This window comes from Neltuma alba, unplaced genomic scaffold (genome assembly GCF_004799145.2).
Source record: "Neltuma alba isolate B1F8T4 unplaced genomic scaffold, ASM479914v2 tig00010972_pilon, whole genome shotgun sequence".
Taxonomy (NCBI): domain Eukaryota; kingdom Viridiplantae; phylum Streptophyta; class Magnoliopsida; order Fabales; family Fabaceae; genus Neltuma; species Neltuma alba.
In genome coordinates this window covers 69,140-86,539 of record NW_021635734.1, presented here as the reverse complement: position 1 = coordinate 86,539, position 17,400 = coordinate 69,140, and the positions used below count along the sequence as shown (strand labels likewise).

The window sequence follows — 17,400 nt, the reverse complement described above, 5'->3', positions numbered from 1 at the left end:
ATCTGAATAGTAAAACACGAAATAACAACCAGAGTTTAATAAAAAACTTAACTTATTAAATGAGAACATTTAATATAGCATGAATATTTTAACTTATTAGGGGAAGTCACTTTGCATGTATTTATAACAACAATTAGGGAAAACTATTTTGCATGTATTTCTATTTTTTCTCAAATTTTAATTTAGTATTTATGTATTTTTCTCTCTTAATGTTTTTCTGAGCAAAATTTTTCTCTCTTAATTAAAGATTTCAATTTTGCTCTATTTGCATTATTACCTCTTATCAAAGTTAACAGTACTAATAGAGTAAAGTTACAGAATCTAACAATATAAATATAATATTAAAAAACACACGTGGCAAATTAAAAATTAAAAAAAATGTAAAGGACAATACTTATGTCAAGTTTCTTACATTTATTATGTTAAGTTTTCCAAACACATATAGTTATGTATTCTATTTTTTGAAATATTAATATTTAGTATCATTTAATTATAAACCTACATGAAAAAATATAAAATATTTGGCCACATGTGATTGGAGAACTTGATATGATGAATAGTTGGATATAAGTAATTTGACTTGAGTATTTTTCAAATATTAAATACCTGTCAAATAATTTTTCTCAATAATTAAAGTAGTGATAACCAATTTGACTAGAGTAATTAAGTCATTCCATAAAAATTTAATTTTAAAATAATTTCTGCAAGTTTCGTCAATATTACGGTGGTGCTTAATCTCTGTTGTTTGTATTTGCATGACCATGAAAGGAAACTAGTAAAAGGGAAAAAGAAAAGAAAAGAAAAGAATAGCCCACCAATACCTGCGAGTCGAGATCGGGTGGCGCACGTGGTCACCGACCATCAAAGCCTCACTCATCACCTTCACGAAGTGTCATCGAATCTTTCAAATCCAACGGTCTAGGTTTTTTTCTTACATCGCCGCGCAGAGCAACTCCTCAACAACGCACGAGCTTCTCCCTTTTATTTCATTTTTTTAAAATTTTTTTTATTCCTCTGTGTCATCCCTTGGTTTTTTTCCTTCTTCCTTTCCCTTCTCTCCCCCTTGCAGAGCCAACCAAACCTTTTCTGTCTGCTCCCTACTGGCTGCTTAACCTTTTTCCCCACCAAGTCTTTCTTCCTCTTTCCTTTACTACAAGTTTGAATTCTTTTTGGGTCTCTGATTCTTCTTTTCCCATATGGAACGGGATTTTCTGGGTTTGAGTTCAAAGGTTAGTTCAGCAACTAAGAAAGAGGATACTACTGGTAAAGCGAACGAGCCAGGTAGTATTTCTATGCTTCTGTTCTTCTTCTGAAATGGATGGTTTTGCCTTTTATTGTAGTATTTTCATTCTTTTACTTATTCTAGGATTTCTTTTAGCGACAGTTTTCACTTCACAATTTATTCTTGAACAAAAGGGAAAAATGGAAACTTGCAAGCTCTGGGTTGTGAGATTCTGTTTCGTTTTCCCTTTTCTATGTTTTATCAATTGAATCTACGCATGCATGTAAGGGGACCTCTTCAAGTGAGAATTTTGGGTCTTTTCCAACCTTTTCTTTAGTTTTTACCGAGGCCCTGCTTTCCCAGAAAACAAACGAGAAAAAAGAAGGAAATAAATAATAAACAAATCAATTCCGAGAAATTTAATAAAGTGAAACAGATATTATATGAACAAGCTAAGCAATATTTCATAGATTTTCCCTTCACCGAGATGAATTTTTGGCGATTGGCTGCGAATGCCCTGTAGCATTGAGCTCTTTACTTATTGTCAGTTCTTGTAAACTTCTTTATTTTTATCTAGTTTTTTGTTCTGACAGGAATAAAATAAACAATATGCGACGAGATTCTTGAATGGCTGGTGCATTTGCCTAGTAGGAAAAAACGTGGTCTTAGTTGCCTGATGCTATTATTCTACCTTTTTATAGTAAAATGTGCTGCTTCTTTTTCTTGCTTCCATTGGAATTTTGAATCCATCGGTTTTAATTTTTAAATGATGATGACAGCCTCGATGCAAATAACAATTATATTTAAATTGCTATCTATAAAATTTTTTATTCAAGGTTAACATGGGCATGATGAGTGATGCTATTTTTTTAATTTATTCTGCCGCGTTGAGTGGCCTTTTGAAAATAAAGTAATCTGTGAGAGCAGTGCGGACAAATAACAATTATATAAGGTACCTAGAGTAAGAAACAAGGATATAAAATGAACATATGGTGACAGTATAAAATATTGAAAATTCATAAAGAATTAGAGCATTTAATACTACTATTTTATGTTTTACATGGTGGACTCTGATTTAATAATGCCCATCTACATAGAGAGTTAACACCTTTTCTTATTCTGCGTTCATAAATTTGCTTTTTTTATACGCTGGCCTGGTTCTACCGACATTGACCAATAAAGTACTTAACTTGATCACATGTGAGAAAATATAATATGTGAAATATTGCAAGAACTTTAGCTTGTGACGAAGAAATTGCTTCCAGATCTTCTACTCCTTTTCTGGGATTTATGTGTAGTTGTTGAGTCTCCAGGCTATTAGTTGGTCCCTTGTTTAGCCGTGTTTAGTCCATTTTGATTTTCTAGTGATTCTAAGAAGTTGAGTGTAGAAGGAATCTCTACTCTTGTTCGCTGATTTGTGTCTCTCCAAATTGGTTAAGTTCTTAAAGGTATCCTTGTGATTTTCTTATCATTACTATTCACAAAAGCATCTCCTTTTAATTTACTTCATTACTTATGGTTATGATTGGTATTCTGGTGTTATAAACTGTTCTGACCTCCAATTAATGCAACAGTGAGGGGTTTAGGAATGCAGTGGTCGTTTTCAAACAAGGTTTCTGCTGTTCCTCAATTGTTGTCCTTTAAGACTTCTCCGGAAGATAGGACAAGAAAGACCACATCATCAGCTGATGCTTTTGACTCTAACCAGAAACCATTCATGGGTGGGATCCAGGTTTGTTTGTGCTTCAATGCTTCTATCACATTAATGCATAAAATCTCAGAATAATTGCTTCTTTTCCTGCAAATGATCTCTGTTCAAGATTTTCCTCGAAATAGAAAATTCCGGACCTGCATTTTTTGACAAGTTTTCATCTTGTCACTGGATGTGAAAAGTTTCTTTGCTTCTGTAGTTTGCTGATGCATTTTGATGACCGAAGTTGAAAAGCGTGAGTTACGGTATGTTTGTTTTGAGGAGAATGGAAGGGAAGGTAGGTTTAAAGAGGCCAAACTTTTCCTTCCCTTCCCTTCTCTATTCTCCTCAATGCAAATATACCCTTAACCTCTTCAATTTAGACTATGTTCTCTTTGTAGTCTGGTTCTGTAACTGATCTTCCCTCGATTTCCTTGTAATTTTGTAGAAAAGTTTGAGCATGGGAAAACAAGTAGGAAATGAACGTGGAATGACAGTATACCCTATGCAACAAGTTGATACACTTTCAGGCTACCATCAAGAAGCCAGAACATTTTCAGTCTCCAACCAATCAAATCAGAGGAGTCCTGTTCTCCAATGTACTGTCAGTACCAATGTTCAGAACATGGTCAATTCTGCCATAAAACCACACCCTCAAGGAGGAGTCCCTCTGATTGCCCCTGTATCTGTTCTTCCATCAAACGGTTACGCTGTTGGTACCACTGACTTAGGGTAATAACATGTTAAAAATTTTTTGAAGCTTCACAATGACAAAAAATAGCCAATAGGGCAGTGTAGAGTGAGTGATATTTGAGTTTGTGCAGGAACTCGTCGCAACCCTCTGGCAAACCTACTCAGCTGACCATATTCTATGCTGGTTCAGTGTGTGTTTATGAAGACATAGCTCCCGAGAAGGTATATATCTTATCTGAACTTCTCTGTTATTTGTTTAAATTTTGGATCGAATCTTTTTAAATTGTTTTTTGCTCACTGTAATGTTCTGTCAGGCCCAGGCTATTATGTTGCTGGCTGGACATGGGAGTACTCCAAATCAAAACAAATCAGTGTCAACAGCTCCAGTGCAGACACCAAACTACAAGACTTCTAAAGATGATGGGTTTATTGTAAGCCAATCCTACCATTCACCTTTACCAAGTCCGATTCCCATGTCCTTCCATGTTAGTTCTCAGCCTGTGGGAGGACCTCCTAGCACCAATGAACCAGCAATTGTGAGACCAGTATCATCTTCGGCTGCCCCAAGTTGCAATCTGGAGTCTCCTAGTGTAGCTAGCTCTTCAAAATCTGCAGCGACAAAAGTTGGTTCACCTGGTATAACCAGCACTCATGCCTGCTATGTGCACACTGTATAATTAAGTTTCTGCTTGTAGCTTGAGTTAGACGTTGTGATAGACAACAAACTAACATAGTTTCTGTGTATTTTCAGTGGACTTGCCTCAGGCGCGCAAAGCATCCTTGGCTCGGTTCTTAGAGAAGCGCAAGGAAAGGTAATTGTTGATTTCTTTCCCAAGTTAGCTAAAACATCGGTGTGTGTGAGAGGAGATTTTGGGGGAGATTGGCGTACCAGATATAAATAGATTAAAATTTAAACCAATCATGAAAAGATGATGTAAACGTATTAAACCGGTTACAAAGAGATATATTTGTGCATTGAATCTACTGAGGAACTCTTGTTTCATGATGAAGTATGTGTTTGAACGTTTTATTGATTCTGAATATGATTTTACATTGCTCAGGGTGACAAGCACATCACCATACCACACAAACAAGAAATCACCAGAATGTGGCAATCAAGGAACGGATAGTATTAGTTTCTCCATCACATCCACCGGTTCTTGTCCCCTACCTGCCATGAACTAGCTAGCTAAGCCCTCAAGAAGAGCACATAAAGTTTATGTATCATGTAATTTTGCAGTTCTAAGATCAATTATTTTAATAGCTAAAGTCCTTAGCAATTTTGTCTTAGTTTTTATGGTTGTCTGTATAATCAATTTTTCCCTAGGAAAAAAAATCAATTCCCCCCCTTCAGAATCCAATGATGAGAATTATCTTAAGATTCATTAAGCATGGGTATTATATTTCTTATCATGGTTGTACTTCATCCAAGGAATCTCAGGCCAAGTATTTATGGGTCATGCATCTAGCATGAGCAGCAGGACAATCTTTGCCAGTCTCTGTCTTGATTTTAGGAGGATGAATGAAAAAACCGTCAATACAGGACTGTAGTTATTAAATTATGCATTACTTCATAACTTTTTTGATAATTTTTTTTTTAAATGACAACCTTTGAATATGCCTTAATATGATGAGCTATTGATATGTATTTGGGCTTTGCATCGCATGATGGTGAGATATGGACTTTTTAGAATACAGGATTTTCTGTAGCATCCTACAAATGGAATCCTGTACATTTTTCTTAATGAATGGTGTCAAATTTTATCATCATCAATGTTAGTACTATTTTTTTGTTTTGTTTTGTTTTAAACAAATCTTAAGCCATTCAAATGTACTGTTAGTGGCTCATGTGAAGGGTACATCCCAGACATTATTGCAAATGGACAAGATTATAATGCTTTAGTTACAATTGGAAAATGAAAATGTGCAAGGGGAAATGTTGAATAGCCTGTGTCCTGCATGTGGGAGAAATGGGGGGAAAAAAAGAGAGAATTTTTTTTTTTGGGTTGCCAGAGGGTGGTCTGGGCAACCGAAAAAAAAAAATGATTTCGCATGTGAAGTTGTTTATTCTTTCTGGTTTGTCATCTTGTATTTTTTTTTTTTTGGGGAATCAAGTTAACTTGTATCTTTATTTATGGATGGCCATGTATTAAGCAATGGCTTGTCTACTGTTTCACTGGACAGAATCAGAGTGCTATTTTGTAAGTTTATGATGGTGGTGAAGGAAATGGGCTTGGAGTCTAGACTGCGTGGTTGCAACCTCCACTAAAAGTAAAATTAGGCAGATTTGATCTGGAAAAAAAAAAAGATAGATTGATCTAGAATTTGTTCATGTTAAATAAGATTAAGTATTTTTTTCAGAATAAAACATTTTTTTAATATTTTAATTAAATTATATTATTTTAATTATAACCGGTCTAATTTTGAGTTGATCCTAATCTGATTCATTCATTTCTAAACCACCGGTTTGTTAACCAGTTTAATTTTTTGAACCTTGCTTAAGGTTTCTTCGAATGAACAAGGATGATGAGTGGGTGAGTTTGTAAATTTGTTCACCATGAAGAGAAATTATATGTGTATGTGAGAGCCCCTGGTTTGTTCATAAAATAATAATATAATTTAATTATATTGTTAACATGGTCCTATATACTGTAAAACAAAATTCTAATATATTCTTTTTTCTAATATAGAAATAAAATTATAGCCTTAAGTATTGTATTAAAAATAAGATTTGAGAGTTTCGTATGGTGCAGAAAAGTTTTGTTGACAAAAAATAAATAATAAGTCAGGAGTGTGTAATAATTTATACGAGCTAGGATTATACCATATATAAGTTAGTAAAAATAGAATAATATATTTAATGCCTAATTGTTAATTTATAATAACTTTTGAGTTTTAATAATAAAAATATCAGTTGTCACAAGTTTACTATGATGTTATAAAAAATAATAGCTAAAATACATCTTTAGTATTCTAAGTTTAGATCAAGTTTCATTTTAATTCTAAGTTTATGAAATGTATTATCAGTCCCTTCATATCATTTAAATACCTATCTTTCAACATGAATCTAATAATTTAATAAACTCTCAACATATAATTAATTCAAAGTTTATGAAATGAATCTAAACTCTCAACATAAAAACTCATCTTTCAAAATATAAGAATTTTATATTAAAAGATTATATTTTAAGCTTTCTTTTTTAGCATGTAACTACACATTCATCATTTAAATGTGTTGGGTCATATTTTTCATTAATAAAACTAATAATTTTAATGTTAAATGATTGAATATATACTTTTTTTTTGAGCAAAGACTAAAAATATACTTTACAAACTTAAAGAACAAAACTAAAATTTAATATAAATTTAAAGGACCAAAACATAAACTTAAAAAATGATTTATGGTAGGTAAAATTAATTTTTTTAAAGATTTTGAAGGAAAGCATATTATTTGTTAGAAAAAATAAATTTGGTTTAATTTTCATTTAGAGTTAATTAATCTTATTTTTATAATAAGGCAAAATAAAATATAAAACGGTAAAATTTTTGAACAAATCTGATGGCGCGAAAGAGGGAAAGGAAAACCCTACTTTTCAACAGCCCTGTTAGCGGCGCACTATAAGCAAGTGTGAAAATATGGGTTAGGGCGTCGGGCTTCGCGTGACCGCGGAGAAACCGTTCAGGAAGGGCCAGCTCTCTTAAAAGAAGAAAGTATCTTTCCGTGGGATGGGTAATTTCCTATTCATTTACAGCTGTTCTGAAAACCTCTTTTTTCAAGTTAGAGGCAATCACACGCAAGAAGCACTTTTTTTCTTAAGGGCTAGCGTGTGCCTCTATTTTTTTCTCTCCAGCAGGGGATTGTGATGTCTATAGAGCACGGTTTAGGTTCAACATCTGAGTAATGAATCGAGGTAGCACAATGTGAAAAACGACCCACCTTGGGAATTTCCTGTTTGCTATTCTGACCCTATTGGAATATTAAAAAGATTTTTTTTTTCAAATCCATTCTATTGATTTTGCTGTATTTTTGTTTCTGCCTTTTATTTTATTTTATTTTAATTCTTAATATATGTCAAATGTTTTGGTGGCTTTATATTGAAGTTCTTGCATCATACTTTTGATTCAATGATGCTTGGATAAATATCATTTATTTCATTTTCTATGTATGTTCCATTGGGCAGCGTTTGTGAAATCTGTGCTTTTGATTATTGAATTATCTGAAATTTGGAATTGACTGTTGAGTGTCGGAAATTGGAAAATTTACTGGTTCAAAGGTCTAAACTTGACATGCAAAGGTGCCTGAATTTTTCTTGCCTATTTACAAATGTGGGAAGATTGAGATTGATTTAAAAGCTTGAGGTTGGCATGCAAAGCTGTCATAATTTTCCTTTTATGCCTTGTATTCCTTCGAAATTGCATGTGCCTTCTATGAGGAAAAGGAAGCTTTATGATGTAAATAGACATACCTGCTTTGGTATTTGAGTTTGTATACTTAATGCACTCCTACGAGGCTCATTGACATTTTATCATTTTATGTCTAATCTTAAAGTGCATAAAGTAATTATGAGGGTCTACTTTTGCTCTGTAGCTCAGACTCTTCATGTCTTTGTTGCATTATAGCCCCCTTACATGTACTTTAACAAATTTCTTGTGCTTGAGTAGCTGCTAATATTGATGATCCCTACATCATTTGATGCTTGATTTGGATGTCGATTTGCGTTTGTGGGAAAACGAGGTTGATGCCTATCACAATTGCAAGGATTGATGATCATTGCATCATTTGATGCTTGATTTGGATGCCTATTTGAGAAAATGAGATTGATGCCAATTTATAAATGTGGGAAAATTGAGCATGACACATATTTACAAATATGGGATAAGTGAGATTGGTTCAGAGGTTTAAACTTGACATGCAAACTGAATTTTCCTTGCATAAAATTCATTATGTGGCTTTTGTGAGAAATGATACTTGATCACCGCATCATATGATGCCTGATTTTGATGCCTATTCACGAATGTGGGAAGATTGAGATTGATTTGGAAGCTTGAAGTTGGCATGCAAAACAGCCATAATTTTCCTTTTATGCCTCGTATTCCTTCAAAATTATATATGGCTTCTGTGAGAAAATGATAGTCTTATGATGTAAATAAACATACCTGCATTAATATTTGAGTTTGTATACTTAATGCACTCCTATGAGGCTCATTGACATTTTATCATTTGATGCCTAATCTCAACGTGCATAAAGTAATTATGGGGGTCTACTTTTGCTCTGTAGCTCAGACTCTTCATGTCTTTGTTGCATTATAGCCCCCTTACATGTACTTTGACAAATTTCTGGTGCATATGCAGCTGCTAATATTGATGATCCCTACATCATTTGATGCTTGATTTGGATGCCGATTTACGTATGTGGGAAAATGAGGTTGCATTATCACAATTACAAGGATTGATGATCATTGCATCATTTGATGCCTGATTTGGATGCCTATTTGAGAAAATGAGATTGATGCCAATTTATAAATGTGGGAAAATAGAGCATGATGCATATTTACAAATATAGGATAAGCGAGATTGGTTCAGAGGTTTAAACTTGACATGCAAAGTTGCCTGAATTTTCCTTGCATAAAATTCATTATGTGGCTTTTGTGAGAAATGACACTTGATTATTGAATCACATGATGCTTGATTTTGATGCCTATTTACAATTGTGGGAAGATTGCAATTGATTGAGGTTTGAACTTACATTCAAAGGGGCCTTAATTTTCCTTGCATGCTTTTTAATCATTCAAAATTGCATGTTTTTTTGTGAGAAATGATAGTTGATCACTGCACCACTTCGAACTTGATTATGATGCCTATTTACGAATTTGTGAAAATTGTGCTTGATGCCTATTGAAGTTAACGGAAATAATTCTATCTTTTATTATATATCTGAATGAGGAGGAATACAACGTATATATAACCGAACAAGGATAACTCAAGATAGGATATTGCTATCTATCCCTATCTGATCTAAGACGGAAAATAAATGAGTAAACTAAAACTACTTAACAAGTAAAACTAAGTTTATTTGACTTGGGCCTTGGGCTTCGTCTTTCCAACACTTCCCCTCAAGCTGGAGAATAAATGTTGATCATTCCCAGCTTGCTCTTTAGTTCTTCAAACGAATTTCTCGGCAATGGCTTGGTGAATAAATCTGCTACTTGACTTTTGGTTCTGACGTAGGACAACTTAATGGTGCCTTCTTCAATTTTCTCCCTGATGAAGTGTCTATCAATTTCCACATGTTTTGTCCTGTCATGATGTACGGGGTTCCTGGCCATTTCTATAGCTGACTTGCTATCACACCATAGTTTCATTGGTGCATTGTGCACGAGTCTCAACTCTTTTAGAACTCTGATTATCCAGATCCCTTCACAGACTCCGAGAGCCAAGGCTCTTAGTTCTGCTTCAGCACTGCTCCTTGAAACCACAGGTTGCTTCTTGCTTCGCCAAGTCACTAGGTTACCCCACAAGAAAGTAGTGTATCCTGTGGTGGATCTTCTATCCAACCAAGATCTTCCATGGTCTGCATCAGTATAAATTTCTATACTTCTAGACTCATCCTTTCCAAAAAACAATCCTTTTCCTGGATTCATTTTTAAGTAGTGCAGAATTCTCTGAACCGCGTCCATATGATGTTCTTGGGGTTTATTCATGAATTGACTTACTACCCCTACAGCATAACTTATATCTGGACGAGTATGGGCTAAGTAGATAAGTTTTCCTACGAGCCTTTGATATCTTCCTGTATCGACAAGTACACCATCCGCTTTGTATTCTAAGTTGCAATCAGCCTCCATGGGAGTTTCTGCAGGTTTGGCTCCAAGCATCCCAGTCTCTTGCAGCAAATCAAGAGTATACTTCCTCTGGGAGACACTAATTCCCTTTTTAGATCTAGCGATCTCCATCCCGAGAAAATATCTTAGCTGTCCAAGATCTTTCATCTTTTCTGAGGGCAATAGGCCAACCAAGATCATCAGGATTTAACATTGGGTCAGAGTCCTGGTTATGCCTTGGAATGGAAGGGACTCTACTTTCTTGTTGCTCATCTGCATCATCTAACTCAGTGTTTTGCTGCTGGTCCGCACTGGTTCCCAAGTTGGTGTGGTTAGGTTGAGAGTTCTGGTGTTGTGGGACTGTTGATTCAAGTGGCTCAAGTTCAGGGACAGTAGGTGAATTGGTAGGGATGTGTAGGTGTGTTGCAGTTTCTATTTGCATCGGTTTAGTAGTGAAATCTGGAGTTAACCATTCGTTACTATCATAATTCTCCCCCTGAATGGGTACTTTGGGATAATAGGCGTCGTCCTCAGAAAAAACAGCATCTTTAGTGACATAGATCCTTTTTGTTGTCGGGCAATAACATCGATATCCCTTTTGAGACGGGGAATAACCAAGAAAAATACATTTTAATGCTCGGGGCTCAAGCTTGTTACCATCATTATGGTGTATGTATACCACACAGCCAAATACTTTCAAGGGAATGTCCGAGACTAAGGGTGAACTAGGGTAGGTTTCAAGCAATTTTTGTATGGGGGTTTGGTAATTCAGGACTCTCGAGGGCATTCTATTGATCAGGTAGGTTGCCGTGAGAATAGCTTCTCCCCAGAATGAGTTAGGAACATTTCGGGCAATCATAATGGCTCGAGTTATTTCTAGGAGGTGTCGGTTTTTTCTCTCAGCAATCCCATTTTGTTGAGGTGTGTAAGTACATGAAGTTTGATGGTGGATTCCTTGCTGGTCAAGGAATTCCTTAAAGGCTGTACTAAGGTATTCTCGTCCATTGTCACTTCTTAATATTCTAATTACCCCTTGAAATTGAGTTTTTATAAAAGCTTGGAAACCTTTGAAAACTCTAAGAATTTCAGATTTTTCTTTCATCAAGTATACCCAAGTCACTCGAGTGTGGTCATCAATAAAAGTTACAAACCACCTAGCATTAGAGGTTGATTTAATTCTCGTGGGTCCCCAAATGTCACTGTGTATTAGGGTGAATGGTGCTGTTGGTTTATAAGATTGTTTAGGATAGGAGGTTCTTGTTTGTTTGGCCAGCTGACAGGTTTCACACAAAAAAGGGACTGAATTCTTATTAAATAAGTCTGGAAACAAATGTTTCATGTAACCAAAATTGGGGTGGCCTAGCCTAGAGTGCCAAAGTAATACATCCTTATTCAAAGAATCTGAACTAAATAACGCCTTGCTCACATATTTATCTGTGCCTTCAAGATAATAGAGTCCATCCCATTCCTTAGCAATGCCAATCCTCCTCTTCGCCGTCAAATCCTGAAAAACACAACCAACATCGTCAAAGATCACTCTACATTGATGACTCTTGGTTACTTTGTTTACTGAAAGCAAATTACATGCCAGTTCTGGAACAAATAAAACATTCTGCAGTTCTAATTTCTCAAGAATTTTGACAGTTCCAACACCACAGACTTTGGAAAATATTCCATTTGCAACTTTCACCTTTAGGTTCTCATGGTGACAATATTTTAAAGTTTGGAATAAAGATTTGTTACCGGTCATATGATCTGTAGCTCCTGAGTCAACGATCCAAGTGTTATCATTGGTCAATATGGCGTTTAGAGCTATGATAGAATTACCTGACTTTACCAGATTTGCCTTTGGAGTTACGGATGAGTTATTGTGTCTCTCAAGGATCCGTTTGAGTACTTGTAATTCTTCTCGGCTTAAGGTTTCTCCATTCTTCTCCTCATCAACTACCGCAGAGTAGCTTTTGCTTTCAGGTCTTCTTCTTTGTTTTAGATTAGCCGGTTTGCCGTGCAGCTTCCAGCATATGTCCCTCGTATGACCATTTTTGTTGCAGTGATCACACCAGCCTTTTGAATTCTTCCTTCCTCTTGGTTCAGGTACATTACTGCCTTGCACTGTCAAGGCAGAGTTTTCTGATGGCATAAATACATTCTGAGTGAGCTGCTTCCTGCTCTCTTCGCATTTTACCATGTTGAATGCTTCAAACAACGAAGGTAGTGGTTTTAGTCCCATAATTCTTCCTCTCACGTCTTCAAATGCATCTATCAGGCCGAGCAAAAATTCATAGGTCCTTTCTTTCTCAACTATTTTTCTATATAATTGAGCATCACCACTGCAACTCCATTCATGGACATCAAACATGTCCAATTGCTGCCACAAGCGCGTAAGGGCAGTATAATATTGAGTTACAGTCATAGAACCCTGTTTTAGCTCTCTTTGTAGTTTCTTGATATGAAATAGTGCTGCAGTGTTGTCTATGGCAGAATAGGTTCTTCTTGCTGCGTCCCATATCTCTTTTGCTGTATTAGCAAGTAGGTAGCCTTCACTAATCTCTACAGTCATCGAGTTACACAGCCAAGTCATTACAAGGTTGTTCTCAGCAAACCATGTATTATAATTACTATCACCCGGTTTTGGCTGTGGGGCTTCTCCCGTGATATATTCTTCCTTTCTTCTTCCTCTTAAATACATGAGAACGCTTTGAGACCACTGTAGGTAATTGCTTCCATTTAGTTTATGGGCAATTATCATTTGTTGTGTCTCATTAGAAGTTACTGACTCGGTTCCCATAGGTGAAGAAGAAGGGGATTGTTGTGATGATATACCAGTCGCCAGTGCCGTGGGTGTCGAGTTGGAATTTCCTCCCGAGTGTCTCATTGATCCGAACAAGGGTGGAAATTCTTCGAGGGTCATCGTCGTCTACTTTCGGGAACAGACTTATGTCCGACTCGTGTCTTCGTAATAGTCTCACGTCGCCGGGTTCGTCTTCAAGTCACCACTCCTGGGTGCGTTGAGGAACGGTAGTCACTGTAGGTTCACGTCGCTGAGTTCGCCAAGAACCTCTCACGTCGCTGAGTTCGCCGAGAACCTCTCACGTCACCGAGTTCGTCTTCAAGTCACCACTCCTGGGTGCGTCGAGGAACAGTAGTCACGGTTCACGTCGCTGAGTTCGGTCAAGCACCTCTGGTCGCGAGTCAATATGGGTTCACGTCGCCGAGTGCGTCGCCGAGTTCGCCGCGTAGCTCTGGTCGTGAGGAGATTTCAGGTCGCTGGTACACGTCCCCAGGTCTCCGACACGTTGCCGAGTTCGCCGAGTGCCTCTGGTTGCAGGACGGAGTCATGCGACTTCTCCAGATCGCGATACACAGGGCCGAAATCGCACCTGCTCTGATACCATGAAGTTAACGGAAATAATTCTATCTTTTATTATATATCTGAATGAGGAGGAATACAACGTATATATAACCGAACAAGGATAACTCAAGATAGGATATTGCTATCTATCCCTATCTGATCTAAGACGGAAAATAAATGAGTAAACTAAAACTACTTAACAAGTAAAACTAAGTTTATTTGACTTGGGCCTTGGGCTTCGTCTTTCCAACACCTATTTATAGTTGTGGGATAATTGAGATGATTCAAAGGCTTGGATTTGAAATGCAAAAGTGCCATTTTTTTTTTGGCACATCTTGCAATCCTTCGTAATTGCATGAGGCTTTTGTGAGAAATTAGAATTGATCATTGCATCATTCAATGCTTGATTTTGATGCCTATTTACAAATACGAGAAAGTTGAGATTGATGTCTACTTACAAATGTAGTAAAACTGAGATTGATTTAGAGGCTTAAATTCAACATGCAAAGGTGCCTTAATTTTCCTTGCATGCCTTGTAATCCTTTGAAATTCATTATGTGGCTTTTGTGAGAGGTTACAGTTGATCACTGCATCTTTTGATACTTGATTTCAGTGCCTATTTACCAATATGGGAGGCTTGAACTTGACATGCAAAGGGGCCTTAATTTCCCTAGCATGCTTTTTAATCCTTTCAAAACGCATGTGGTATTTGCAAGAAATGATAGTTGATCACTACATCATTTCATACTTGATTATGTTGTCTATTTAAGAATGTGGAAAAATTGAGATTAATGTCCATTTACAATTGTGGGATAACTGAGATGATTCAAAGGCTTGAACTTGAAATGCAAAAGTGCCTTAATTTTTCTTGCATGCCTTGTAATCCTCAAAATTGCATATGTGGCTTTTGTGAGAAGTGACAATTGATCATTACATCATTCAATGCTTGATTTTGATGCCTATTTATGAATATCAAAAAATTGAGATTGACTTAGAGGCTAAAACTTGGCATGCAAAGCTTCCTTAATTTTCCTTGCAGTTTTTTGTTCATGCTCTTGTTCTCATTTGCATTCTTGTTCCTTGCTCTCATTCGCATCTACTTTTGCATCCGGTTTGTTTGTTTATTGTTATTTGTTTTTGCTTTCTGCATCTCATTTTCTTTGCAATGGGTCCTCGTTCTTTTAATTTTGCATTTATTTTTCTCTCTACATCCCAATTTCTTTGTTGTAGTTTTGCATCTGATCATTGATATGTTCTTTTTTCTCGTGTAGTTAATCTACTTCTTCCATCTCGTTTCCTCTCCTTTTTTTTTTCCAGTACAATGGAGGCTGCATCTTCTATATTTGATTTTTGCTTGTTTCTTCTTATTATTATTCATTTTGTGTACCTAAATGTGTTTCTTAGTATTATTGTGTCTTAGTTGAGTTAGTATGACATGCTTTTCTATTGATTAGCCATCTAATTGATGTTGTAAGTTGTTAACCTTATTGCCCTCTTGATGTATCCACATGCAATTTCAGTAGTAAGTAGCCTTACAACTAAAATACTGGTTTGAGATATGCGGTATCTAATTATACTTGCGTGGTAAATTAGTTCTGGTACTCTTACAAGCCTTTTTTCTTCCTACATTGATATTCCTATTTTTGCCTGCATTGGAGTTTGTATTATCAAGATTTAAAATACGAATAAAGACAACTCTCTCATTTATAAAGACTTGTCGATAGAGTGAATCAAGATGGAGAATTTCTGCAAGACTCTTTCTGGTATGCTTTTTCCCCTCCTTACCTATTTAGACATGTTATGTGTTATGTTTTTTTTTTCTTTTACAATTTGCATGTTCTGCTAGTCTTGGGACTAACCTAAGATTTTGCTACATGAGATATTGCATCCAATAGGTGTTTTACTATATTTACTGATTATTGCTTTTTTTTCCCTCTCTCTCCCAAATTCTGAAGAACAGTTTGCATTAGGTTCAGTGTGGCAAAAAGAATAAGAAGAGAGCTCTTAAAAAAAAAAGAATAAGAGTGATGAACTGCTTGAGGGCTTCAATCAGATTTGAAAATCATTTTAGATTTAGTGGCCATTTTAGTCTATTAGCATAGATTATCTTAGGTGTCCCTAGTCTAACAAAATTTTTTTAAATCCATAGCACATTGGAAATATTAAAAGAAGGAAAATTTTTTCAAGTATTGTCAGTAGACGAGTTTTTTCCCTTATGTTTTCAATTAACAATTCCAGCAGAAAAAACTATTTCTCATTTTATTTATTTTTGCTTTCACTTTATTGTATTTTTGTTTTAGCCTTTTGTTTTTGTTTTTATCTTAATATCTTTTATACTTGACTTTTAATGTTTATGTATAAACTTAATTAGTAGTGGCCTAATGCTAGGTGCAACGATTTATGTTGGGGTCTACTTTGTAGCCTTAACATGTTTAGGTTGCCAGTATCACTCCTAAATTTTTGATTTCGCATTTAATAATTGATTTTTAATAGTTGATTAGATTTTTCTTTTAATTAAGTGTCATTTTTTTTAAACTTGCCTTATAGTGTCTTTGGTGTTTTGTTTATTGTTGGCTTGCGCACCTGGCTGTGGTTGCTTGATAGTGAGAAATTTCTTTAATTTGGACTTGATTGTTGACTAGGTGAACCTTTGGTGAAAACTGTCATTTGTTGGAAAGTCACATTAAGCTGTCAAATTTGAGTGAAAACAGAATTCTTATCGATATCTCACCCCAATTAAGCCCTTGCTTTGTTCAGTGGCTAGAACTTTGAATTTTGACATTTCATTTTCGGTGTAACATTGACAAAAGTTTTGGTATATTTGCTGGTTGATTAGTAGAATTTCCTTTCACTCACTTATGCTGCTGTTTGCTCACTGCATCTTACATAAAATTGCATAATTCTTTTAACATTTTGAGCAAGAATTGGAATTTTAGCTGTTGAAGCTAGGGGAGTTTACTAGTAATCATACTTTATATCTTGTTCTAGATCTGTTCGTTGGCTTTATATTGAACAAATTTTAATCTGACACTGCAGAGTGCAAATGACATTAGAGTTGAACTGAGTTTGTTGAATTGTCATTGCTGTTTGTTTCACAACAATCACGCAATTGCATCACTCACAAATCTTTCCTGATTTTTATACCTCTTTCTAGATCTGAAAATTTGATGTTTTTGAACTCACTCTTTTGAAATGATAATGACACTCCATTACTGAGCTATATTTAAAATTGTCGTAGACATCATTTGTTCAGTGTTCAATCTTTGTTTGGAGTGCATTCTATCACTTGTGATCAATTTAAGTGCATAATCTAGTCTTTTGTACCGTGTGTTCTGTCATTGGTGGAAAGGATTGCTCTTAAATTTCGAGGGGTTGGGGATTTAATAGTGAGTGGAGAGGGAGAAGAATTTGTCACCATTTTGAAAATAACATTTGCTCGGGAGGGAATTTATTGTTCTTGAATGAGTTAATTAGCTTATTCTTAAATTCCTTGCTAAGCACATTCGATTATGAGCTTCACTTTGAAGACGCTCTCACAAATAAGTCCCCTGGTTCGATCAAGTTTCATGGAAGACTTTGAATATCATGCAACTATCTTTCTTTCCTTCCTTTCTTTAGATA

The 17,400-nt window shown here is 35.6% G+C and overlaps 1 protein-coding gene across 3 annotated transcripts; it reads left to right on the top strand.

Moving 5' to 3' along the window:
- The first annotated feature begins 1,074 nt into the window (after nt 1-1,074).
- On the top strand, nt 1,075-4,895 carry LOC114760377 (protein TIFY 6B-like). 3 transcript variants are annotated; one of them, XM_028949635.1, is made up of 7 exons: nt 1,075-1,263; nt 2,797-2,954; nt 3,361-3,644; nt 3,737-3,827; nt 3,920-4,241; nt 4,357-4,417; nt 4,667-4,895. In XM_028949635.1, exons 1-7 carry the CDS (start codon nt 1,197-1,199, stop codon nt 4,788-4,790), a joined length of 1,107 nt encoding a protein of 368 aa, XP_028805468.1. In that variant the 5' UTR covers nt 1,075-1,196; the 3' UTR covers nt 4,791-4,895. The 3 variants fall into 3 exon arrangements, with proteins under 3 accessions (XP_028805468.1, XP_028805467.1, XP_028805469.1); XM_028949634.1 differs by having other exon boundaries at nt 1,075-1,281; XM_028949636.1 differs by lacking the exon at nt 1,075-1,263 and adding an exon at nt 1,800-2,670.
- Nucleotides 4,896-17,400: the final 12,505 nt, after the last annotated feature.

Bases quoted from the DNA above. Each gene is read 5' to 3' on its own strand.
- LOC114760377 (XM_028949634.1), top strand. From the start codon at position 1,197: ATGGAACGGGATTTTCTGGGTTTGAGTTCAAAGGTTAGTTCAGCAACT. The intron at 1,282-2,796 runs GTAGTATTTCTA...TTAATGCAACAG, and splicing joins TGGTAAAGCGAACGAGCCAG to TGAGGGGTTTAGGAATGCAG. The intron at 4,242-4,356 runs GTATAACCAGCA...GTGTATTTTCAG, and splicing joins GACAAAAGTTGGTTCACCTG to TGGACTTGCCTCAGGCGCGC.